At 47.2% G+C, this 25833-nt stretch overlaps 1 protein-coding gene across 1 annotated transcript in view; it reads left to right on the top strand.

Annotated features, from left to right (window-relative positions):
• Positions 1–444: 444 nt before the first annotated feature.
• Positions 445–25833, top strand: part of LOC102458713 (calpain-2 catalytic subunit) — a 57294-nt gene continuing 31905 nt past the window's right edge. The window contains exons 1-4 of the mRNA XM_075925266.1: positions 445–810; positions 7838–7907; positions 22419–22537; positions 24893–25026. Of these exons, the coding sequence (XP_075781381.1) occupies positions 574–810; positions 7838–7907; positions 22419–22537; positions 24893–25026 (560 nt within the window). The 5' untranslated portion in view covers positions 445–573. The remainder of the gene's footprint in view (positions 811–7837; positions 7908–22418; positions 22538–24892; positions 25027–25833) is intronic.

The raw sequence follows: 25833 nt of genomic DNA on the forward strand, positions 1-25833 counted from the left end.
CTACACTGGCCCCTTTTCCGGAAGGGGCATGTAAATTTCACTAGTCGTCGTAGGGAAATCCGCGGGGGATTTAAATATCCCCCGCGGCATTTAAATAAAAATGTCCGCCGCTTTTTTCCGGCTTTTAAAAAAGCCGGAAAAGAGCGTCTAGACTGGCCCCGATCCTCCGGAAAAAGCGCCCTTTTCCGGAGGCTCTTATTCCTACTTCAAAGTAGGTTTTGACCAGGTTTTGCCGACTTCTGATAGGGTGAGGAGGCTGTTCACTACAACGGACAAGTGTAAAGGACACTTGCTTGAGGGGGGACTAGGTAGTGGCCAGGCACATCCCAGCCAGGAGGATCCCACCTTAGAAAACAGGCAAGATGTGGGGGTGCGGGTGGTGCTGCAGCTCGCCCTGTGCATCTCTGCCCTACGGACACTAGGAGGAGGCTGCAGCTTTAAGCACGAGCCACACCCAATTTTTGCAGCAGTTCCCCCACGGATGATTCACCAGCCGGTCTGGCTGCTGTTTACTTCAGGTTCCCCACGTCCCCGCCGAGCAGGGGCAGCGCGCTCGCCGCGGCAGAGGCGACCATGTCAGGGATGGCAGCGAAGTTGGCGAAGGAGCGGGAAACAGCCCGGGGCTTGGGCTCCAACGCGAAGGCGTTTAAATACCTCAGCCAGGACTTCGAGGCGCTGCGGGACGAGTGCCTGCAGGCTGGCGCGCTCTTCCAGGACCCCGCCTTCCCCGCCGTCCCCTCTTCCCTGGGCTACCAGGAGCTGGGGCCCACCTCGTACAAAACTCAGGGCATCACGTGGAAGAGACCAACGGTAGGGGCGCGACCGGCCGGGGGTGAGGGAGGAGGGACAGAGAAGCAGGGGATTGGTGTGAAGGGCAGAGCAGAGCTGAGCGTGTTTGGCTGGTGGGAAGGCTGCGGTGATGGGGGGGCTCCTGTCCCCCCTCCCCCATACCAAGGGGGAATGTTGGTGGCAGGGAGATGCCTATAAATAACAGCTGGACTTTTCCGTGCACAACGACAGCTGCAGAGGAGCCCAGCCTCCTCATCGTAACCCCTGACCCCTGAATCTTAGGAGCCAGGTGTGTGTGGGTTGTGGGGGAGGGACACCTGCTTTGCGTTTTGCATTCGGGCCTTCTCTTTACTAACGAGCCAAACCTAGCCTCTGGGCTGGGACCACCCCAACGTGGCTGGGGATCGGTAGCAGAAGGCTCTACTTTTGTCTTGAGCCGGCTGCAAGAGATGAAATGACACCGGACTAGGTTATAGCAAAAATGCTGCTCTTAACCGGAGAGGGGGAAGTTGCATGAATTACAGAGCCCCAGGCTGCGAAGTCGAGGAGGAAGAACGTACTTTTCCCAAGCTCAGCACACAGAGCAGCGAAAGCTTGTCTGTTGCCTGAAAACCTCCCCCCCCCCCCCCCCCCCCGAAGAATGCACCTTACTGACTCCTACTCAATAGGAGCAGCCTGCTAAAGGACCAAGGGAGGCACCTCTGAGATGCATGGGGCAGTCCCTCGGCCAGGACCTAAGAGTGCAGATGCACTAATGGCTCAGCGATGTGTAATGGGAAAGTTAAAAAAGTGCTAATTCTGTTTGGATTTATTTAAACTTCTCTGGGCTAGAAAAGTAGCTAAAAAGTTTATGGAAACTATGGAAATGTCTGGGCTTGCAGTGCTGATGCTTATTAATAAACATGAAGGTTAAGTCTCTGAATTTCACAGATTCACTTCAAGGACCTCTTATTTATATTGCTGTAGGGCAGGAGTGTCCCCACAGAAGTCAGGGGAGCTATGTTGATAAAAACTTGGGTCCTGATCTTCCTCCTGCAGCTATTTAATGTTTATTCCAGATACCTTGCTCTTGGCTCATCTTGAGTTCAACACAGTAACTGTGTTTACTTTAAAGACAGGAGTCAGTATTTGAAGCCACCCAGGCAATGACTGGTTTTCCGTGCAAAACTCGATGAAGGGCAAGACTCAATAATCCTCATTCACATTCTATTGCCCTCCCACAATGTGGTCAGTTGAAAACAGCTTTTTTTAAATATGTAATAGTGCCAGGAGGCTGTTCTCTGCTGTGAGTTAACTCATTTGTTTGCATTCCCAAAATACATAACTAATTCAGCATGGTTTGTTCATATTGAACAGGTGTAAACAGGTATGAATTCATGTCCCAGCTCCTACACTGTCCCCACCCTCAGATCCACTCCCCTCTACAGCTACACAGGTCTCTGGTGAAATATACTTGTCAAGTTTGAGAGGTATTGCAAGGACTGTATCTCCATTACCATCTATTCTTTTTCCTTCTTTTCAGCCAACTAATGTTGCTTGCTCCGTTCTTCGTTTTACCAGTCACTGAGAGAGTCTTTCTTGCTTCAGTTTCCCTATTTGCACCCTTCCCCCTAGACTTTCTAGATCCCCTTCTTTCTACCCTGATTGATACAGGGAGGTTATATTTTCCTACCAGCTGTGCAGCATCCCTTATCACTTTGTTTATTGCCTACCTTTTGCAGGGGTACAGAGGAATAAAGTTGGTCAAAATACTCAGAATTTTGCACCTTTTGCAAAGGGCCACATTCATCCTTGGTGTAGTAGGAGCTACATTATGGAGGAATTTGGCTGAAAATGGCCCCAAAAGAGCATTGAAACTGCTCCAAGAACAAATGGAAAAATCCTTCAGGGCTAAGAGCCAAACAACTAAAGCCCAATCAATATGCTTTCCTATGAAGGGGCTGGCCGCAAAGGCCTCTGTTTACTCAGGAACCACTCTGGACAGTGGTGCCACTTCAGATTTGGAGGAGGTGGCAACTTTAACTGCGATTTCAGGGGATACTAAGGCACTTCAAAACATTTAATTTTTGGCAGATAGCTTGCAATTTGCTGACAGGAGCACTGTATCTTTTTATCTCTCTCTGTGTGTGTGTGTGTGTGTGTGTGTGTGTGTGTGTGTGTGTGTGTATATATATATATATATATATATATATATATATATATATATATATATAGGGAGAGACCGACCGACCCCTGTTCATTCAAGAACTCTTCCTAAACAGTAAGACCTAGGACCACCAAATTTGATATGTGGCTTCCTTTTGTCATAGCTTAAAGGAAGTTCTGGGTTTGTTTGCCCCAGGGAAATGTGACGTGCCTGGAATGGGACTGTTTTCCATGACATGGAAAGGGAGGGGGCTGATTATAGGAGACTTTTATTTAAAGTGAGCACTGTGGGCAGCAAGCACAGGAGAGAGCTATAATGCAGAGTGAATGGGGAGGCAGCGGAGTGGCCACCTGGGCCATATGACTGGCCACCAGAGCACATAAATGCCCCCTGCCCCCAAACAGTGCTACCAAGGGAGGGGCATCTATGCACACCAGCCCTGCTGTCTCTGCGCCCATCAGGGACCAAACCTGAGAACGCGGCCCATCCCCAGAAATGTTGCAAGTTGGAGGGGCACTGGATGCCAGGCTGGCCTCCAGAACCCTGCCTTCCCTGACCAGTTGCAGGTTGGGGGGGGGGGAGAAGCTGGAGATTGGGGCCAGCCCCCAAAGCCTCACCCTCCTTGGACCAACTGCAGGATGGAGGAGGCAGCTGGAGGCCAGTGCCAGCCACCGGAGCACTAGGCCCATGCCCCTTGCACAATCTGGAGGCTAAAGCTGGCCCTCCAGTTTTGGCCCCCCAGGAGGAGCCACCATCCAGAGAGTGCACCCCCTGACCCAACTTCAGATTCCCCAAGCCCCTACCCTGACTTCTGCACCCCCACTTCCTGCTCTGAGCCTCCCCATACTGAACCCTCACTCTGCCCTCACTCCATCACCATCTGCCCTGAGCCCCTAACACCTGCCAGCCCCCTGCTTTCATTCCAGAACCTCCTGCTCTGAGCCCTCCATCCCCCACACCTCCAAGGCTCTTCCTTTAACCCAGCACTCCCACTCCCTGCCCTCAGTCCCTGAACCCCTGCATGCCTGCCCCCCCACACCTCCCAGCCCCCTGCCTGAGCACCCACATGCCTCCCAGCCCCCTGTTCTGAACAATCATTTAAATAAATAAAGCATGTACATTTTCTTTTTAATTTAAAAAAAGAAAACCAAACCTACTACCCTTAAGGACCCAAGCAACACCAGGTACATATACAAGTTCCTATTATAAAAGAGAAAATTAAATATTAGACCCAGTCAGCTCTAATAATAACATTTTCTGATATCTTGTGGAAGTCACTTAAGGGATATTGGTTCGGTTTAATATTTTAATGTGTATTTACTTTGTTACTAACTGTGCCGAGAGAGAGCTCGAGCTCCTGTCAGGATTCCTGGGTTCTATATCTGCTCTGGGAAGGGAGTGGTTTCTAGTGGTTTACAGCAGATGTATGTACAGCTGGGTTCTTTATAAGAATGGCCATACTGAGTCAGACCAAAGTTCCATCTAGCCCAGTGTCCTGTCTTTAGAAGGTGGCCAGTGCTAAGTGTTTTAGAGGGAATGGACAATAGGTAATCATCAAGTGAATCATTCCCAGTTGTCCATTCTCCTCTACTGGCAAACAAAGGCTAGGAACGTGCAGAGTGTGGTGTTGGATCCCTACTTGTTCTACCAATTGGTGGACCTGTCCTCCAAGAATGTATCTACCGTAAAATCTCGAGTATGATGCACACTTTTTTCCAGTTTTTTAGGGTCAAAGCCAGGGTGCGCATTATACATAAGAGCTATTTTTTTTAAAGTTTTAACTCTCGCTCCCCTCCACACAGAAACTTTCCTGCTGCAGTGTGGCGCGGGGGCCACAGCCCTGCCAGGATTCCAGACAAGGCAAGGAGCCAGCTGCAGCGCCCTGGCTCACTGCCTTCCCGGTGGTCCTTCAGGCTGTGCCAGGGGACCCCCGCAGCAGACACAAGCTCAGCGCGATGCGAGCTCAGCTGGGCAGGGGGACCCCGCGGCAGGTGTGAGCGCAGCGCGGCATGAGCTCAGCTGGGCAGGGGGACCCCACAGCAGGTGAAGCAAGGAGCCGGTGGCGCTGCTAGGCTGCATAGCCCTGGTTCGCTCCCTGCCTGGTCTCAGCATGGGGAGCTAAGCAGGGGGCTCCCATGGCAGGCGTGAGCTCAGCTGGACAGGGGGCCCCGTGGCAGGCGCAAGCCCCTTCCTTCCTATATATACCGTAAAATCGCGAGTATAATGGGGGTGCACATTATAGATAAGAGTTCAGTTTATTCTAGAATTCTGACGTTTAAAAGATAGGTGTGCATTATACTCGCGATTTTACGGTAATTCTTATTGGAACCTTGGTATAGTTTTGGGCTTCACAACATCCCCTGGCAAACAGTTCCACAGGTTGACTGTGAAGAAATAATTTCTTTTGCTTGATTTTTAAATCTGCTGCCTATTAATTTCCTTGGATGACTCTGAAGCTTGTGTTATATGAAGGAGTAAAGCCTCATTCAATTTTTCCATGTAACTCTTGATTTTTATAGACCACCTATCGTATTCTCCCCCTTTCCTCTTGTCACCTCTTTTCCAAGCTGAAAAGTTCCAGGTTTTTTAATCTTTAGTCATACAGAAGGTGTTCTATGCCCCTAATAATTTACCTGTCTCTGTACCTTTTCCAAATCCAATATTTCCTTTTTGAGATGAGGTGACCAGATCTTCACACAGTATTCAAATGTAGACATACCATGGATTTATAGAGAGGTGATATCAGGCTTATTAGCTATCCCTTTCGTAATTAATTCCAACATTCTGATAGCTTTTTTTGATTGAGCAGATATTTTTCAGAGAACCACAATGACTCCAATATCTCTTTAATGTTGGGTTCAGTTAATTTAGACACCCCCTCTCCTCACCTCCACCCATCATTTTGTATGGATAATCAGGATTACATTTTGCCATGTGCATTACTTTGCATTTATCCATGTGGAATTTCATTCATTACTGTGTTGCCTGGTCACCCAGTTTTGTGAGATCCCTTTGCAGCTCTTTGCTGTCAGCTTTGGACTTAACTATTTTGAGTAATTTTTTATCACCTGCAAACTTTGCCACCTTTCTGCATATCCCTTTTTCTAGCTCATTTTCATTTATGAATATATTGAACAGCACTGCTCCCAGTACAGAGCCCAGGTCACACCACTATTTAACTCATTCTATTTTCACTATTTATTTCTACTTTTGTTTCTTATCTTTTAACTGGACTGTCTGCAATTGCTTTCAGGATCATCCTAAGGATCCTTAAAGCACTTCAGTGGCAGGCCTTTTGTTACCCTAATCACACTACCTCTGTTTATAAACCAACTCTTTACCCCAAAGGCTGTGCTGCTTCAAGTGTCCATATTACACTCAAACAGTTGTTACAGGTAAAAGTTCCATCTGGAACAAGGGTGAGTAGACCTCCACTCAGGCCCACTGATGGAGGGGGAGGGGAAAAGGAGCAGTTGCCCCTGGGCCTGGCAATTCAAACGGGCCCAGGGCTCCCAGCCACTGCTACTGCAGCAACAGTGGTGGCTAGAGCCTTGGGTCCTTTAAATTACTACCATGCGGTGCACTCTGGGCAGTACTAAGGGCTGGCTGGGGAGAAGGAGCATGGCACAGCACACTTTGGTTGGCACTGAGGGCACTTCCCCAGCCATGCCTAGGGTTGCCAGATGTCCGGTATTGACCTGGATAGTCTGGTATTTTTGCCTCCTATTCGGTAAAAAAAATTCAGAAAATACCAGACACCTAAAATGTCCGGTATTTTCTAATTTTTTTTCCCTGCCAGAAGGTGAAAATACTGGACACCTGGCAACCCTACGCATACTCAGCAACTGGGCCCAGCCCCCATCCAGACCCTCTTTGGGCCCTCTCTTCTCCTGCTTACCTGGTTCTGCAGGGAAGCTGTCTTCTGGCTCTAAGCAGGGAAATAAAATGGCCACCGGCCAAAAGCCTCAAAGGCCTTTCTTAAAGGGGCCGTACTGGGTTTTTTAATTTTTTTTTTTTGCCTAATCACTGTTGGGGTCCCCCCCTTTTTTTTTCCTCAACAGAATTTTTTCCCTGGTTTTTTTTTTGGGGGGGGGGGGAGTGTTTGGTATTTTTTGATTAAACCATCTGGCATCTTTAGCCATGCCCCTTCTGCACAAGGTCCTTTTCCATCTGGGAAGGCAGAGCCAGCCCCTCCACCTTGCCCAGGGACCTGTGGGGTGGGGGGGGGAGTGGCTGCATCCAGTACAAAACCCAGGGGAGGGGCTAGAGCTTCCCCTCCTCACCTCCAGTGACACTCTACTGCCCTAGGCTGGCTGTCAATTTTCTTGGTTGCTTATGCTTTGCCTTAGAGCCTATACCATCTCTGCAGACAAGCACTATGTCACCACAGAAAGCTGCTTATCTTGGCACAGGGATGAGTTGGCCAAGACCTGGAGACTGCGCTATATAACATGCCATTCAGTCATCATCCCTGGCAACTTCAGCAGCACGTGCTTACTACACAACTGCTCAGCACCCGTTCAGATCCCAGCAGAGTCCTCTCAGCTGTTTGTCCTACCAAGATAGAAAGGAGTTCCCTGCAATTAACTATCCTTCAGAGATGAGGATTCTAAAACTGGCATGTATAGGTCTGAAATTGTGTCTGTTCTGGTTTTCCTTGGCCATGATTTGCCCTTCCCATTGTTGGACTGTGTTAGTACTCCCTGCTCCATTCTTGACACTGGTGGTATCTTTTCTATGTTCTGGTTTCGATACGTTTGTACTGGATTTGGGCTATCATAATGCACCATGACCACAATCATACAGGTACTAAGGTTGTCGGTAAGGATCATCAGACTTTGTGTCTCTAACATCTTAAGTGCTCTGTCTATTTAGTAAGTACTTTATGGTTTTTCATTCCAGGAGCTGTGTTCTAATCCCCAGTTTATTGTTGGAGGTGCCACCCGAACAGATATCTGCCAAGGAGCTTTGGGTAAGATGGAGATCACTTGGTTGGGTTTTCAGTTGTAGCACCTTAACGGGATGTGCAAGTTCCACACTGTTAGTGTTTCATGGTAGACATTTAAATTCCTGTTTAACACTCTTTCTCGGGTTTCCACCCCCTTGCCTTCTGCCATCACTCTTTGTATAATTGATTATCATGTTTTATCTGGCCTTCATTGAAAGCTTCTTCATTGTGTTTTCTTTGTCTAGTGTACTCAGTGCCAATATTCCAGTTTTCTTCTATATCCGTTCTATGTTGCTCGCCTCACTGTAGTGTCTGAGCACCTTTCATAGTACATAAAGTGATGTGACTAACAGCTGTTGCATGGGGTTTGTTCACTCATCCTCTCCACAATGTGCAGGGATGTGTTTTTTGTTTTTTCTTAATAAGCAGACAACTGTGCAGAGTGGATTCATTAGTCCTGCAGCTGCAAAAAAATTCAGTGAGGAAAGAAATATTATTTGCAGTTTTATTGGGTAATGGAGCGTTTCTGAGCAATCTCTGGGGAACCACCTCATAATGCACCTTTTGCTGTACTGGCCCATTTTAATTTTAAAACACCATCAAATTGGGGCTCAGTGGTTTGAAGGCCTAGTGGACTAGCTTCGTCTTATCTTGACACTTCTTCCTCCACAATATGTCTAACAGATTTAGATTTATTGGAGCATAAGCATTCATGGGCAAAGACCCACTCCATCAGAAGCCCATGAAAGCTTATGCTCCAATAAATCTGTTAAGTCTATAAGGTGCCACAGGATTTCTCATTGTTTATGCAGATTCAGACTAACACGGCTACCCCTCTGATACTTGTCACAATATGTCTAAAATCCATCCTTTTTTTTTTTTCTTTCTTTTTTTTCTGTCCAAACACTCAACCCTTTCATCCAGCATTGCAACTCCAGTCATGGCTACTGTCTATCTTGTCTGTTGTGGTGATCACAGCTTTCCGAGACACACATCAGAACCCCGCCTCCTGCTTTCTGTTGCACTGCATCAAGTTCAAGCTTCTTGTCTTCACCTTCCAGGCCCTTAACAATTCAGTTCCACTTTTCTCGTATTCCATCATCCCTGCTTCCTCTTCTTCAATCAGTCTTAGTACTAAAGACCATGTTGTGGTCTCACCCCCAGAGCACACTGCACAGTCTGCCATGGCTAGCATGTCCTTCAGGCTTCAGAGCCAATACAGCGTGATTTAAATGAGTCATGCCCAAGCATGGCTGAAGTTAGACCAGCTGTGGCTGGGCAGAATCTCTTTCTAAAGATCTTGGCCTCTCTTTCCTTTGCTTTCTTGTTTGAGTTCTCTACAGATGGATCGGCCATCTCTTTTTTTTTGTTTGTTTTGTTTTTTCCAGTTTGAATTACTAATTTTAAGTTTGAAGGAGAACAACTAAACAAGAAAGAACAAAAGTAAAATCTCAAAATGGCAGCTGTGCCTGCCCACAGGCAGGCCCCTGAGAGATTTCGAAAGTGCAGGCAAGAGAACACAAAGCCATGACCACATGCACCATATGAGTTAAGCTGAAACTAATGTATGTCCAGCCCTCCTAAGTGGCATATCTATGACTGGCTCATTCCTACCATGAAACTTATTCAACTGCAGCTCCTGGAGTAAAAGGTTCCAGACGAGCCATGGAGTAAGGCGCAAGTCTAGAGAGGGGCTCTAAATCCTACAGGGAAATCTCAGAAGTCTACTCCAGCACCTTTGTGTTGCCTGCCCCTCCCCTATCCCCACCCCCATCCAGCAGTTGGTGCTGCTGGGTCACCCCTCCTCCCCCTTAACATAGGTCACAGACCTAGGCCAGGAGCAGAATCAAAGCTCCCGGGGGGTGGACAGGTGTGGACAGGGTTAAGTGGGTGAAGACTGGGACAAAGCTGCAGGCAGTGGCCAAGGCTGAGCGTGGGGTGAAGGTCAGTTGGAGGTTCAGGCTGGGGGCAGGACCAAAGCATAGCAGGGAGCAGAGCAGGACTGGGTGGTGCTCCCTCCCCAACCCTGATGAGGGCTGGCCTGGGTCCTGCCAGGCCCCTTTGAAACTCCTCTGCATCCCTTACAGGGGAGCATGCCCCACAGTGTGGGGACCTCTGGAGTAGATGATGAGGCTATGGCATGCAATCCTTACTTTTTAGGTGCAGGCACTCTGCCCTGACCAGTGTGGCTCCTTCCCCTTGGTGTGTGTCTGTAGAAAAGGTGAGGTCTGTGTGGCCTGACTTAGCAAGTACAGCGAGCATGAAGTCAGAAGTGCAGAAACACCATTCCCACCCACTACTCAGATACACTATTTATAGAGAGAGCTTTCTTTGTTTTCACTTTAAACCGATAAAATGCAACTAACTGAAGGAAAGCTCTGAGACCCAGAGCTTAATACTAAATACAAAGAGATAGACATTCTCAATATTTGCAGTTGTGCTTTCATTATTGTGTTTTTTCAGTTGGTATTGACAAGCAAATAAAAACAGAAAGCAGAGAAGATTTCTTTTTATTAGAGCAATGTGGAGGCAAGAGGCCCTTCGTGATTAGTTTCAGATCCTACTGCTGCTGTTTTCAATTTATGGTTACAGTTTTTCCACTAGTGAGGAAACTGGATTCTGATTCATTTCAGAAAAGAAAGTGTTATATATGGCAATCAGAGCAGCTTCCTGCTTTAAAAAAAGAAAGGTATAATTTCTGTGAAGAGCCCTGAAAACCAGAAACCCTTGTTGCATTGACACAAACCTGTGGCCGCCTATGGCTACATAATTATGATGATTCTAAACATCATGACCACCCAGAATGTCAGTTATTTCAGGGTTAAAGAACTCCAAAAACACTGGATCCCACTTCTTAAGGTGAAGGAGAATCTCTCTTCTTTGTTCAGAATGAACAAATTTCTTTTTCTTTTCTTTTCTTCCAGGAGAGGTGGCTTTTTTATTATTATTCCACACTTCTTACAGTTGTGGTGACGAGCTGTATTTATTTCAGCAATATGTGCTCTAACATTACTCAGCTATAGTATAGGTTTCTTAGCCATGTCAGATGGGATGTTGTGACTCATTGTGGCAGAAGAGAGGAAACAATGACCATTGCATAGAGGAAACTTATTCATTCATTATACTTCCCCCCCCCCCCTCCCAAAAGCAGTCACCATGGTAGCACAACACTGGAGCATACACAGCACAGTATCTATTATCTGTTTTTAGACACAAATGTCTCCTCCCTAGAAAAATTGTTTTGAGAAATATAACAAATATGGGATGGGTCGAAGTCAGAAAATTAAATATGTTTTCGTACAATGGGCTTAATGTGTTCTGAGTAAATCATTCATTCCCTTTGCTGATTCAGATAAATAAAAATCTGGAAACTAATATTTTACATATAAAAATATGGCAATGCCTTATCAAAAAAACCAGTTACTGTACTTCACATAATGACCATGTCTGCTAGATGCTTCTGAATGAAAGCCTCTTGGAGGGACAGCCTTTGGAGTAAGTTAGAGCAGCCCCAGTGGCTGCTCTAATTTACTTCAGCCCTGCCCAATGATCAGTGGGTTGCTCCACAGCTCAGAATAATTAGAGAACAAAAGTCCTCTGGCCACTTCCCTTCCTGTGCTCCTGGTCCACCCCATTGCCTGCTTCTAGGTCAGGACTGCAAAGGAGGTGAGCTAGTAGTGTGCATGCCGTCCCTACACCGGTCCAGTGCTGGGGAGTCGTCTTAGAGGGACCATTAAGATCTCTTCATAACACAAAAGTGACATAAAAGAGCTACAGCAGGGGCCAGAATTTGGCTCTTATCTTCATTTGTTTCTGTAAGGCACATAATAACATTTTGGGTGCTTAGCATTAGTACCTTTACTATGCTAATATTTGTGGGGGTTTGAGTACCCAGGACTGGAAGTCATCTTGTGACCTCCTGCCTGCAATGAGAGGGAGTCTTGCTGGTGGTAGCTGGATATCATCTCCCCCCACTTCCAGCCTTTCAGGCTTTCTTCTTTGTAACATGCCAGCCCTCTCTATGCCTTACAGCCTAACAATAGGTGCCCTCTGGTCACTGAGTCCCCTTGAAGCATTCCCCTGTGAAGTCTAGCTCTGCATATTAGTATCCACAGAAATTCCAGTTCCTCTTCCCTAAAGGAGCAGATGCCCCAGTTTGCCAGTTTTATCTTAAACCTCTGCCCCCATAAGGTGTACAGCAGTAAATCAAGAGGTTTATTTAAGTGCAAGAAAGAATAGAGATTCAAATAAAAATAGAGATAAATGATTACACTACAAAACAGAAATCGGAACGTGATTACACTACAAAACAGAAATCGGAACGTGAACAAGGTTCTACGCTTATTAATAATTACCTTTCTTCTCTAATAACATAGACTGAATTTTGCAGAGGAAACCTATTGCAGTGGCTTCGCAGAACCAGCATCCAAACTTCCACAAAACCCATACCCACTCCATGCCTTGTTTCCTCAGTGAATGGATACAGTGCACCTCTCCCTGACTCCAGTTGTCCTAAAATAGTCTTATTCATAGACAGAGAATCACTCTTTCATTGTAATGTTTCTTTTTTGCCTCCAAGTGGTTTCTCATGGTTGAATTGTCTTTCATGGTTTTCCATTGATAGTGTTGGGTTACAGCAATGCTAGACGATTGAGCCTTGCATTACATCACTGGCTAACCAGGGATGGGTGGCAACTCCCTCCTGCTTGAATCCTATGGTGTCACTTTTACGGGACCGTAAAGCATACTTTCAGTATAGTTAAATTATTGCTTAAATATTATCCATACATACATCTCTCTACGTTGTAAGGTTTTTTGTAGGTATTTTACATGTTACCCCCAATGGATAATTCTCCTACAAGACATGTATTTGGTGTGGTAAGTTTGTCAGACCTTAGATGAGAATTGTTTGCAAAGTAAAAGGGATTCTGTTACAATAATTTCACCATCTGCAAACATCTGCTCCAACCCATGTGTGTCTTTTTGTTCTGAGTTTCTTGCACACACACACAATTTCTTACAGGTTTGTGCTTGGAACCATAAAGGCACTAGCAACCTTCACCCATTAGTGTTACAGAGGCATGTGCTAGGCTATTTTCCAAGCCCCTCCTCTCCTCCCTTCTCCCCCATCCAGAATGAGAATGTTTTATGCAGAATGAGGACATTTCAGATGCTGTGATGTGATTAAGTCAGTCAGAAGCCACAGGTACTGACACTGTCCTTACACAATACCCTTCTTCATCTTTGTTTACCCAAGAAATGCTCCTGACTTCTTGAGATCTCCTGGTAGATAATTAGCGGTGGATTGTCGCAGCTGCTTCCTTCTAGCCAAAATCAACTGTGATGACTTATTTGCATTTCCTTAGAGGGTGGTTTAATTACACGCCGCTACTGAACCCCTGCAAATGACTTGTGGTGGAGTGCTGACCTACTCATCCATCCATATTTAATGGAAGAGTAGCCAACCCCTTCTAGTTATTCATGAATAATCTGTCACTAGGCAGCTGTATTAATATTATTTCTAACACTGAGTTAACACACCAAAAGCTAAGTAAAGATCAGATGAGGAACACTATATGCAGGTAGGAAGCAGTGTTTCCTGTAAGCTGAGCGCTTGGGTGGCTGCCCAGGAGAAATTTAAATGCTGCCCAGTTGATTAGTAGAACGCCCACAATCAGCATCATGTATTTCTACTGTTGGTGCAATCTGCACAGGGCCGGCCCGCAACATTTTGGCACCTGAGACGGGGAGCTTAAATTATGCCCCCATGCTCCCTCTCTTGGGCCAAAACTTTGAAAGGTCTCAATTCTGCCTTCTTCCTGTTCTACTCTAGAGCAGAGAGAATACCTATGCACCAGCAGCAGACATTTTTCTACATTCTGGGTCTTAGTGGTGCCCCCCTCCCTTCCCACAGTATGGCACCTGATATGGCCACCTCAATTCACCTCATGATAAGGCCAGCCCTGAATCTGCACATGTCTTGGTGTGCATACCAAAATGTATTATGCATATGAATGGAAAAAAATGAGGGGGAACATTGGCAGCAAGATGACAACAATAACCAGTTCCTCATGCTTAACTAAAAGGAAGCTCTATGCATAGCGTGCTTAGATAGACACGCAGTCTCCCAGAGCTCCAGCGCTTTCCCACAGGACCTGGATATCCTGGGTTTGTTCCTCCAGTTGGCTTGCTCTGCTGTCCTGCGCTGTGGGGTTAATTCTGGTGGAGTCACAGCAGGGTTTCTGTAACCTGCGACTTCTTTCCTAGGGGTCTAATAGATGGTCTGTTTTTCCCACAGAGTCTCCGCTGCCTAGGGTTACCAGGTAGTCATAAAAAAAAATACCGGACACACTTCATCAGGGGCAGGAGCGGGGGAGGGACTGGCTGGGAGGGGAGTGGGGTTGGCCAGGAGGAAAGTGGGGGACCAAGAGGAAAGGGGGTGGCCGGGAAGCAGAGCTGACTGGGGGGGGGGGGGGGCGGACACAGGGCTGTCTGAGGGAGATGAAGGGCTGATGGGAAGCAGGGCTGGTCAGTGGGGGGGGAGGGGCGGCAGAGCAGGGCTGGCCAGGAGATATGCGGGGGAGGGCAGCCGCCAGGAGCAGGGCTGGCCAGGGGAGCTCAGGAAGCAGGAGGGGCAAACTGGGGGATGCAGCAGGGCTGGCCGGGGAAGATCTGGAGCAGGAACTGCCCAGGGGGAGGCAGAGCTGGTGGAGGGGCAGGGGTTGAATGCAGCGGGGCTGACTGCAGAAGAGCACAAGGAGAAGTAGGGGAGAACCAACCGGCTGGCCAGAGGGGAAGCGAATCAGCCGGCAGGGAGCGGGACTGACCTGGGCATGTGCAGATCCCAGGGCGCTCCCGTCCCACGCACGGTCCCAGCAAAGCGCAAGTCAGTCAGGCTGTGGCTCCACCAGGTGCTTGACCACTAGGCAGGAGCACGGGCCGGGCTGTCCCTCTTCTTCCTCCTCCTCCTCAGATGCAACAGGGGTCCCAGTGTCGATCACACCCTGCCTCCCAGCCACTCCCCCTGCCCCCGCCAGGCTTCTGTCCAGCGCCCAGCCAGAAAATTCCAGACACTGCACATATCTGGTATTTGCTGGATTTTTTTACTGGACAGAGGGTCCAAAAACTGGACTGTCTGGTAGAAAACCGGACACCTGGCAACTCTGCGTGTTGCTCCTTTGGGTGTAGCACCCCTGTCTCTCCTTAAAGACAATCTCTATCCATACCTGTCAGCCAAGTTTGTAAAAGGTTGCCAGTCCCTGAATTCCAGGGGTGTTGCATCAGTGTCTTGTCCCTGTCTCCCCCAATCGCCTGTGTTTCCTGACACGTGGCTAAAATTCCATATTCTGTCCCTGGGCTCTACTTCAATGTACTATGACTTCCTGGCCAAATGTCCAGCAACCAAATAGGTTCCGGACTTCAAATCCAAGCCCAGCCCCACCAAGGCCCAGGAAGAAGGCAGTGTAAGTTACTGCAGGCAGACTCAGACAAGTTCACAGTTTTATTACAGTTAGGTCAGCCTGCAACGTAATGCAAAGCGCCACTACAACAGCCTGGGAGTGAGCTCACTATGTGGAGGAAAGATGCCTCCTGGCCAGAACCTTCACAAGCTAGGAGTGTGGAACCTGCCTCCAGCCCACAGATCTCAGGGGCAGGGACCAGTTGTAACTGCCTTGTGGCTCTTCACTCTCAGAGATGTACAGCTTTCTCCACCTCCTCTTCCCCTTTCCCCTAGGCACTACACCCACCCTTGGCAGCCCCTGCTTTCATCTTCCTAGTCAGGCTTGTCTCACTGTTGGCACAGAGCCATTAGCTGTGAACTAAGAGCTGGTGAAGTCCGACTGACAACCCTGGAGACTGAATTCCTCTCTGTGTACGGCTCCCAGGAACCTTAACCCTGAATAGGAGGTGGGTGACACTCCAGGACCTCCTGGATACAGCTACACAGCAGGGCTAATGACTAATTAAGCTACGCAACTTCAGCGAGATCAATTGCGTAGCTTAATTCAAAATAGCTTAATTTGGCTTTTGGCACTGTCTACACAGCAGGAAGTCGAAGGAAAAATATTCTTCCTTCGACTTCCCTTACTCCTCGTGAAATGAGGGTTACCATGAGTCGGTGTAAGAAGTCCTCTCTCTCGATGTTATATCAAAATAAAGGCTTGTGGTGTAGACGTGCATTATGTTATTTCAGAATAACCTCAGTTATTCCGAAACAGCGCTGCTGTGTAGACGTACTGATTAACATAATGGTGGGTTTGTGATATGCCAGAGCTGTCCACAGGAATGAAACAAACAGCTCCGTTCATGCTGGTTGTCAGACAGGCATTGCCCTTCAGTCACTATGAAACCAGCTCAGCTTTGCCCTGGGCAGCTTGAGGTGAAAGCTCTGAATTCTGTGGCCACAGGTGAGATGTTTGCTTTGACTGAGTGCTGCTTTCAGTGCTTTGTGTTACAAACAAGGAGGGAAAGCCTACTGGGTCAGTCGTCTGTTATGGTGAGGATAACCCTCCCATCCCAGCAGGAGGAAGCAATGGAAGCCCCAAAAGAAGGAAGGGAATTAAAACACCTGACTTTAAAAAAAATGCTCAGTGGCCAATGTTTCCACATTCAGATGAGGTGTATGGTGACATGGGAGGGAATAGCCCCAGCTCAAACACACTTTTGGAAGGAAGAGGTGGTGGGGGTGCCCAGACCAGAGAGCACTCTTCAAAATGCACTCAGGAATCCCTGCAGTACAGCTCGGCTGCAGTGAACTCCTGCCACATACAGATGCTCACCGCAGCCATTGGCAGAGATGGAGCCGAGGATGTACATTCAGTGCTGAAAGCAGAACACCCTAAGGAGTGGACCAGTTACCTGGCATCAAGTTCTTTATTTTGCTGAGCAGGGTCCCTCAAGAGAGACATGAGCTTGTCCATCCCCACCATATCCCACCAGCATACTTGCTCACAGCCTTCATTACTATTTTTATGGCTAGTAGGAAACTATTTGTCACTTTTGATTGTGTATGACAGCATTCTCTGACCTTTTTAAGCACAAGATCACTTTTTCAATTTAAGTCAATCCAGGATCTACCTCAAACCCAAATACCTTTTCCCATTTCTTTCCCCACCCCTTTTTTGAGGCCCTGCCTCACCCCTACCCCTTCTCCAAGGCCTTACCCTGCTCACACTGTGGAGATGGGGTCCAGGAGTAGAGGGAGGATGACATCCTGACCTCAGCGCACACACCCCCCTTCTGCTTCCCTTCCTCTGCACAGCAAGCAGGAGGCTCTTGGGGGCAGTTCTAAGGCAGAGGACAGGAACAGCATGGGGAGCGGGGGGACAGCTGAAGTGCCAGTGCTTGATAGTTTCTTGGCCAAACCAGTCAGGATCACCTGTCAGAGGCTCCAAGATCTATCAATAGACCCCAGTCTACTGGTTGGTGACCACTGGTGAGTGATGATGTGCAGTGAAGTGTCTTGGTCAAAACATGAGTCCAATTTATACCCATCATTGGCTCCAGGATTTTAGGGAGAGCTCTGATCTTCCTCAGGCCTCCTTTCCCTTCCCTCTGGGCCAATAACTTCTTTAATTATCTCTGGTGGAGACAGCGTGATCCAGTGAGCAGAGCCTCTCAGTGTAAGGATTTAGAACCATGGTCACCAACCAGTCGATTGTGATCGACTAGTTGATCCCGCGACCTTGACCAGTTGATCATGAGGTGTTCTGGGCCCCCCATTTCCTCCCACCCCCAAGAAGCCCCACTACCTACCTCGAGTAACAATGGAGGCAGCTTCCCGCAGGGTGGACAGAAGTCCTACAGCTGTGTGTCACTTCCGGGGGTTCCGGAAATGCGCCAGCTGCTTCCTTGCCCCAGCTCCCTGGCATTCTGGGAACTTACCGGGTAAGTCCCAGAGGCGCACGCTGGGACTTCCCTTCTCTGCGGGAGGAGGGAGTCAGGCCCAGAGGGGGCATGCAATGGAGGCTTCTCTGCTCCGCGGGGGTTGGCCCCAAGGGGTCACGTGTGCGGGCTTCCCTGCTCTGTGGGAGGGGAGAGTCAGGTCTGGCGGAGGCGCGCAACGGGGCTTCCTTCCTCTGTGGAGAGGGGGGAGTGGTGTCAGCCTGCCCTGCCCTGCCCCCACTGGCACCCTGCCCCCGAACCCTGTTCCCTCTCCCCTACACCTGAACCTTGTTCCCTGCTGCAGAACCTTGTCCCCTTCCTCCTGTCCCCCCCCCCGTTCTCTCTCCCCTGCCCCCAGCCATAGAACTCTGTCCCTCCTGCCCACCTGCCCCCCCAGCACCCTGCCCCCCGCTGAAGAAACCTGTTCCCCCCCGGCACTCTGTCCCCCACTGCAGAAACCTGTCCCCTGTTGTCACTCTGTCCTCTGCTGCAGAAACCTGTCCCCTGCTGCAGAAACCTGTCCTCCTGGCACCCTGTTCCCTCTCCCCTGCCCCCAGCCGCCCCCTGTTCCCTGCCCCAGCACCCACTAGCACCCTTCCCCAGTACCATGTTCCCTGCTCCTAACTGATCTTTCTGTGGGTCAGTGACCCCTGACTCAAGATAGGTTCCCTGCCCTTCTTATAAATAAAGACAAGCAGAAACTTTTTGTGTTTGACATAGTATTTTATTTAAAAATGAAGCCCCCATCTGGCCACAACCACTCCTGCACGCCCCCTTTCCCCAGACCCTAGATCTGAGCCTGTCATACACTGGAACCTCCTGCCCTGAATCCCTCACATACTCCAACCCAAATTCCTGCACCCTCACATCCACAAGCCTGTGGTTTGCCTAGTACCCCAACACTGCCGGGCCTGGAGCCCCCTCCCCGAGCCAGTGTCCCCTTCTCTACCTCCTCCTGCATCCAGATTTCCTCCCAGAGCTTGCATCTCTCACCCCTTCCCACACCCAAATCCCTCATTCCCACCCCAGAGCCTACACATCCTGTCTCAACCCAGTGAGGATATGGCTAGACTGCAGGAGTTTTTCAGGATACTGGAGATATCCCAGAAACACTCTTCTGCATCCAGGGATGTGTTTGTTCTTCCACTTTTTTCAAACATGCTCTTTCGGTCACCCCTATATTCCTCTTTCCATGAGGAATAAGGGGGCTTCCAAAAGAAGGTTTTTTTTCTGACATTTGGTCCAGTCTAGACAGACCAAATGTTGAAAAAACCTCTTCCTACAGAAGGATTGAAAAAAAAGCAGCAGTATAAGGATTGGGGATAGCAAATGATGGAGAGGAGGAGAAAAGAGAGGGCAGGGCTTCAAGGAAGGGGCGGGGCGATAGATCTTGGCTTGGTCTGTCATTTAAAAAGTGACCTTGGGTGTAAAAAGGTTGGAGACCACTGATTTAGAAAGAAGAGCTTGTGTACAAACAAGATGCTCAGTGTGGAAGGATTTTCTGGGAATTCTTTTCCAACTGCATCTGAGCCCGAGTGGAGCGCGTGTGCTTGTTTCTTTGAGGATTCCTTGGTAGGAAAACAGAGGAACAACAGCACTTCTGTATAGACAGAGTGGGGCCTCTGTGCTCATTAGCCTAGGGCTTGCTTCAAGGGGCCCTTCAATCATTCCCTCCACAAATAAATCCCCTCATTAAAATGCTGTTCAAAGGGTCTGTCATTGCACATAAGTGTGACCTTTCACCACTGAACTTGTTTACTGTTTCCTAGAATAGTTACACAAATAGATAATTTGCTATTTGTATGGACTCAGTCTCCTTTCCTTCCCATCTGCAAACGCATGTTTGTCTGTCTGCTGGAAAAGTACAACGTTGGAATGAGGCTGTGGCATACAGCCAGCATGTATGTTGGCTTTGTCCCAGCGAGGGCAGAAAGGCATACCGCACTATGGAACAGTGCTGCCTTCAGACCTTTCCTAACTCCGGAGTGGCAAGTCTCAGAGGCTGGAACTTTGGGATGGATCAGGAGGGCTTTCATGAATTTCCACAGTGACAAATAAGACAGTGGGAGCTCGAAGGACCTTGGTTTATAAATGTCATTTAGGAGGATGCTGAACATGGGGATTTTGTGACCACGTTAGTCCCTCCCCAGGGTATGTCTCCACAAGAGCAAATCTGTGGTCACTCATGAACTAGGGTTAGGGGGAGCAGGGAAACATGTCCTCTGCTTGCCAAAGCAAGTACTGGTCCTGTAAATGGGGAACGTATCTGGAGCTGCAGCAGTGCCTAAGGCCACCGCATTTTTTTCTTCCCCATGCTGTTCTGTTCCCTAATTTATAGGTAAACACAGAACAGCTTATTTTCTTTAAAATACATAAAGTGCATTTACTTGGTGGAGCTTGTTGTATATTTTGCCTTTTACAGAACAAACAAATGAAAAAGAAGAAACCTGGGTGCAAGCTGGGTCCCTAATACTGGTGTTCAGTAAATACACACAAACACAAAAGGCCGTTGTGAACCCCACGATGGGATTCACAACAAACTATTCCAAAAGATACAGAACTAATATCCTACTATGTTCAAACGAATGGAACTCACGCTGGCATTCTGCATTTCTTCCATAAACAGCAGAGAAGGCATCCATGGCCCATTATAAAGAATCACAAATTGCCCATTTCTACCTCTTCTTGAATACTGTGCAGCATTTAGTTATGTTTGTCAGTTATGCCTAGAGGCAAAAGTGATGGCTTTGCACAGGGGAGGAGGCTCTTCATTACTGAATAGGGCATGCATCAAATTTACTGAAAGAAGAGTGAACCATGGTGGATCCAAGGGATCATCTTGCTTACTCAGCAAGGTTAATTAGCATTATCTTTGCAGCGGAAGGACATAGAGCACTAGTGATCCCAATCCCCACTGCATCTTCTTTTTAAATGCATGTATTGGAGCCGCTTTCATTCGTCACGGTTTGTTTTATCAAGGATGGGTCTAGCCACACCAAACGTGTAATGAACAGCTGGCTGCTGTTTAAAGGCCTCCTACAACTGGCAATCTCAGCAGAGAGGTGTAGAATTGAATGGGTCAGGCAATGGGTATTACCCTCCCACCCCTAGAAGATGTGTCTCCTGGTCAGGACTGAGGCCCATTGGCAAGGTAGCATATGCAGAAATTTGCAGTTCTGCTACCTGTTCTGTGGACAGATCGTGGTCTTCACTCTGGGACTGGCAATCCAGCACCTTTCATCATAATCATTGGTGTAATGTCTTTTGACCCAGTGATGGTTGTTGTCACGCTGTCTGGAGTGGTTCACGACTATGGGTGCCAACCTTGGGGTAGACTGTCAGAAAGCAGGGCACACACACCAAACTGTTTGTATGTTCTAACATTAGACTTCAGAAACCCAGTAACAAATGTGAACTCCTGAAGAACTATCACAGTTTTACCATGGAGTCACAGACTGTTCCCCTGGGCACTCCAATTTATCTTCTCACTCAGGCAAGCTGGACTTAGTGTTAGTTGGTCGCTATGCAACAAAGATCACAAAAGATTCAGGTTGCTTCCAGTCCTAAGAGACCAGGGCAACTGGTACCTCAGATCTCACGCAAAGGCAACACTTGTAGTCAACCTTAGAGTAAACTAAGGATTTATTAACTAGGAAAAAGAAATGAGAGGGTTATTTACAGAATAAGCAGGCAAATGTATATACACAAATGAGTAACAGCCTATGGTTCCAAAAGGTGACAGAGTTGTAGTAATTTGTGAACACTGAATGTCTCTTAGGGCTAACCCAGCTTGACCCTGGGGATATCTGTTTCTTTTTCACAGCTACAGCCCTGTGAGAGTCCAACAGCACAAGACTAAAACTCTCTCTGTTTGCTATCTTGATTTCTTCTTCCAGAATTTAAGCTGATGGGACAAGCCCTTTTGCACATACTGTCTTCGTGACTTTGAAGGGACAATTAACAAACTCTTTGTATTGTGATGTCTCACCGTGGCCCATTTAGTTCTTCCTGATGGGCAAGAGCTGACAGGCCAACAATTTCAAGGCAATTTTTTTTACAGTAATAAAGAAAAAACTTAAATATTACCTTATAGCATGTGATAAAGCTATTGCAAGTGAGATTAATACATGCAACAACTTACAAGCATTTCATAAAGTTTAAGCATGTTGTAATTAGTTCAATACCCATCTGAATCATATGAGCACATAGTTGAAAAAGGCTTGTTTCCAGTAATGAATGTTAGTGCTCGGCTGAACCCTAAAGAGCATCTGATTTGCCAGTGTGACAACTGAATTTCAGAGATGGATCATGCGATACTGGTGCAGAAAGTTTGCAATTATTTGTAAAATGTGTCTAGTGCACTATTGAGAGCTCTGGCTGAGGGGGGCTGTGCATGTTGGTTATTCATCACCACCATCATCCCTATAGCAACCCTCCCACTCACTAAGAAACAAAGTGAGCTCTTCCATCAGATGCAGAACTTGACCACCTGATCTGATCAGTTATGTTGAGTCCCTGAGCTCCTAAAAAAGTAGGTGCATAGAATGAAGCAGAGATGAAATCTTTCTTGTTTATCTTAAGCTCAGAGAAACAAGAAATTCCTTCATGGTGCAAGAACTAAAAGATAATACTTTTCTGGTGTGTTCACAGGTGACTGCTGGTTGCTGGCAGCCATTGCGTCTCTCACCCTGAATGAAGAGATTCTGGCCAGAGTTGTTCCCAAAGATCAGAGCTTCCAGGACAGATATGCAGGAATCTTCCACTTCCAGGTACTTGGCTTCAGCATTTTACTAAAGAGTCAAATACTGTCAGAATGTGAGGAAGAATGTGGACTGAATCACTTAGGGTGTGTCTAGACTACATGCCTCCTTCGACGGAGGCATGTAGATTAGCCAGATCGGAAGAGGGAAATGAAGCCGCGATTAAAATAATCGCGGCTTCATTTAAATTTAAATGGCTGCCCCGATCTGCCGATCAGCTGTTTGTCGGCAGATCGGGGCAGTCTGGACGCGACGCGCCGACAAAGAAGCCTTTCTTCATCGGCACAGGTAAACCTGGTTTCACGAGGCTTACCTGTGCCGATGAAGAAAGGCTTCTTTGTCGGCGCGTCGCGTCCAGACTGCCCCGATCTGCCGACAAACAGCTGATCGGCAGATCGGGGCAGCCATTTAAATTTAAATGAAGCCGCGATTATTTTAATCGCGGCTTCATTTCCCTCTTCCGATCTGGCTAATCTACATGCCTCCGTCGAAGGAGGCATGTAGTCTAGACACACCCTTAGTATAAATTGGTATAGTTCCATTGAAGGTAATGGAGCAGCACAAATTTAACACTACCTGACGAACTGAAACAGCACATTTTGATCATTGTGTCTCTATAAGCTCATTTGTGGTATGTCAGGCTGGAGTGGAGGTTTCATTACAGTCCTGTAGTGTTTGTTCTTCAGATGCATTGTGTAGTCCCCACAAAATTCCCTCTCCTACTACTCCAGAAGAGAGAAGCGAAGCACCTCACAATAAAGTAGGATTCTTCCAGGGGACCCCTTCCCCACACCAGACTGATCCTAGATATGGAAACCATTATCTGCATGGTTGAGGGGGTTAAACAGAAAGTGGTACTTCAAGATCGTGAGCATTAGTTGACCAGCTAGAGAACTGCAGAGAAATATAGGTTTCCTCACACTAAGGGTGTGTCTAGACTACATGCCTCCTTCGACGGAGGCATGTAGATTAGCCAGATCGGAAGAGGGAAATGAAGCCGCGATTAAAATAATCGCGGCTTCATTTAAATTTAAATGGCTGCCCCGATCTGCCGATCAGCTGTTTGTCGGCAGATCGGGGGAGTCTGGACGCGATGCGCCGACAAAGAAGCCTTTCTTCATCGGCACAGGTAAGCCTCGTGAAACCAGGTTTACCTGTGCCGATGAAGAAAGGCTTCTTTGTCGGCGCATCGCGTCCAGACTCCCCCGATCTGCCGACAAACAGCTGATCGGCAGATCGGGGCAGCCATTTAAATTTAAATGAAGCTGCGATTATTTTAATTGCGGCTTCATTTCCCTCTTCCGATCTGGCTAATCTACATGCCTCCGTCGAAGGAGGCATGTAGTCTAGACACACCCCAAGGGTAAAGGCCTTAGCAAACCAAGTCTCTCATGGGAAGTTTCCCAAGTGATGTTGTAATGGGAGTGGAATGCTGGCTGAGTTATCACCATGGTCTTAAGCAGGTGCTTCTAAATACTCATCCAACAGCCATTTCACTGCTTATCCTAACTGAAGCAGTAATAAAACCTTCGTTAACACTGTCTCTAGTAACCAAGGTATCACCTGGTCTCTATGGCAGAGCCACAAACTTGTAGCAAACAAACTTCAGAAGATCAAAGTAAATCAGTTTTTCACAAGCCATCTGAAAGCTTATACTTATCAGTTACCAAACCCCAAACTTTCTATGTTCTTTGGGCCTTATTCTGCTCTCTCTTACACTGACGTAAGTCAGGAGTAATTCTAATGGAATCTCACTGGTACAAAACTGGAAATACGAGCCCTTCAGGTTGCCATCTGAGCTGCTAATCTGATAGAACAAACTTTCCTGAACCTTCTCTTATCAATGGATGCAGAAATACCAGGAAAACAGTTTTTTGTGCACTATTTTGGCATGGACTCTTCTTTTTCCAAAAGAGCCCAGCTATGTAAATTATCCAGGTCTTTTTGAGCTTCAGGTTGAGGCTTGAATGAAGAATCTGTTTGTACCCAAACTAGTTTATCCATATCTGCTCCAAACTAAACAAGAAGAGCTAATAAAATAATCCTAAAGCCCACTGGCAGCTACTGTTACATCACGTGCTTGTGCAATATAGTCAGCCATGTTACAATACATACTTTACATGTTTAAAGCACACAAAAATGCAGATTGTTAAAATAAAATAAATGCTTAAGAAAAATGTTTAATGAGTAGCCAGGCAGAGAACAGGGAGACAAAACCAAGGCAAATAGAAGAGAATGTGAGAGAAGACATGCACTATCAAAAGAATTCTCTCTCAAGGTTCTGTCCAGGGCATAGCTGTGTAACCTGTGCCCATAGCAATCCTCAATAACCTAACCAAGTCCTTTTTACTCTCACTCCTTCAGTTCTGGCAGTATGGGGAGTGGGTGGATGTTGTGGTTGATGACAAGCTCCCTACCAAAAATGGAGAGCTGCTCTTCGTTCACTCAGCAGAAGGGAGCGAGTTTTGGAGTGCCCTGCTGGAGAAGGCCTATGCCAAGTAAGTAATTAGCCAGTTTTTAAAGTGAAAGAGACTTCATCCTTTCTGCTTCCCCTTTTGACCACCTCATATCTGGTGGAGAATCTGTCTTATAGCAGAAATTATATGGAGATGGTGTCAATGTAATTAGTCTTCTAAAAATTCTGGAATGCCTATCTCAGATGGTGTCAACTGATTGTGTATGGTATGTTTGTGACAGATACTACAGGCTATTGAAAATGCTAATGTTTGTGGCTTCTTCTGAGACCAAACCTTTTCTTTCTACCTTGTCTCTTGCCTCTACTAATGGGAACCTTACTTTGAATTTGCAGGGCCAGATCTTCAACTGCAGTGGAACTCAGTTTACTTATACCAGCTAAGAATCAGGGTCACAATTTTCCAAGTTATGAAAGCCACATTATCCATATCACAAGCAGGTCGCAACTGAATACCAGTTGCACTGCCTTGTTACCCCTGCAGACCTCTGGGTAACACATGGTAGTCCACTGTGTATAAATCTCTGATTCATGGTGAAAACACCCAACTTTGATGTTCCAGTCTCAGGAAAGAATTCTTGCCTCTACTAATGGGAATCTTACTTTGAATTTGCAGGGCCAGATCTTCAACTTCAGTGGAACTCGGCTTACTTATACCAGCTAAGAGTCAGGGTCACAGTTTTTAATAGACTCTGAGGTTTAGTTTCTGTATCAAACCTGGGAGTAGAGGGAGCATGTGTTTAGTTTCATACAGTCTTGAGTATTTGTCATAGCATGTTTGGGCGTATCAACCCATATGCATGACATACAGCATGTAGATTCTTATGTTGGG

The sequence above is a fragment of the Pelodiscus sinensis genome, chromosome 3 (assembly GCF_049634645.1).
Source record: "Pelodiscus sinensis isolate JC-2024 chromosome 3, ASM4963464v1, whole genome shotgun sequence".
In the NCBI taxonomy this organism is placed as follows: domain Eukaryota; kingdom Metazoa; phylum Chordata; order Testudines; family Trionychidae; genus Pelodiscus; species Pelodiscus sinensis.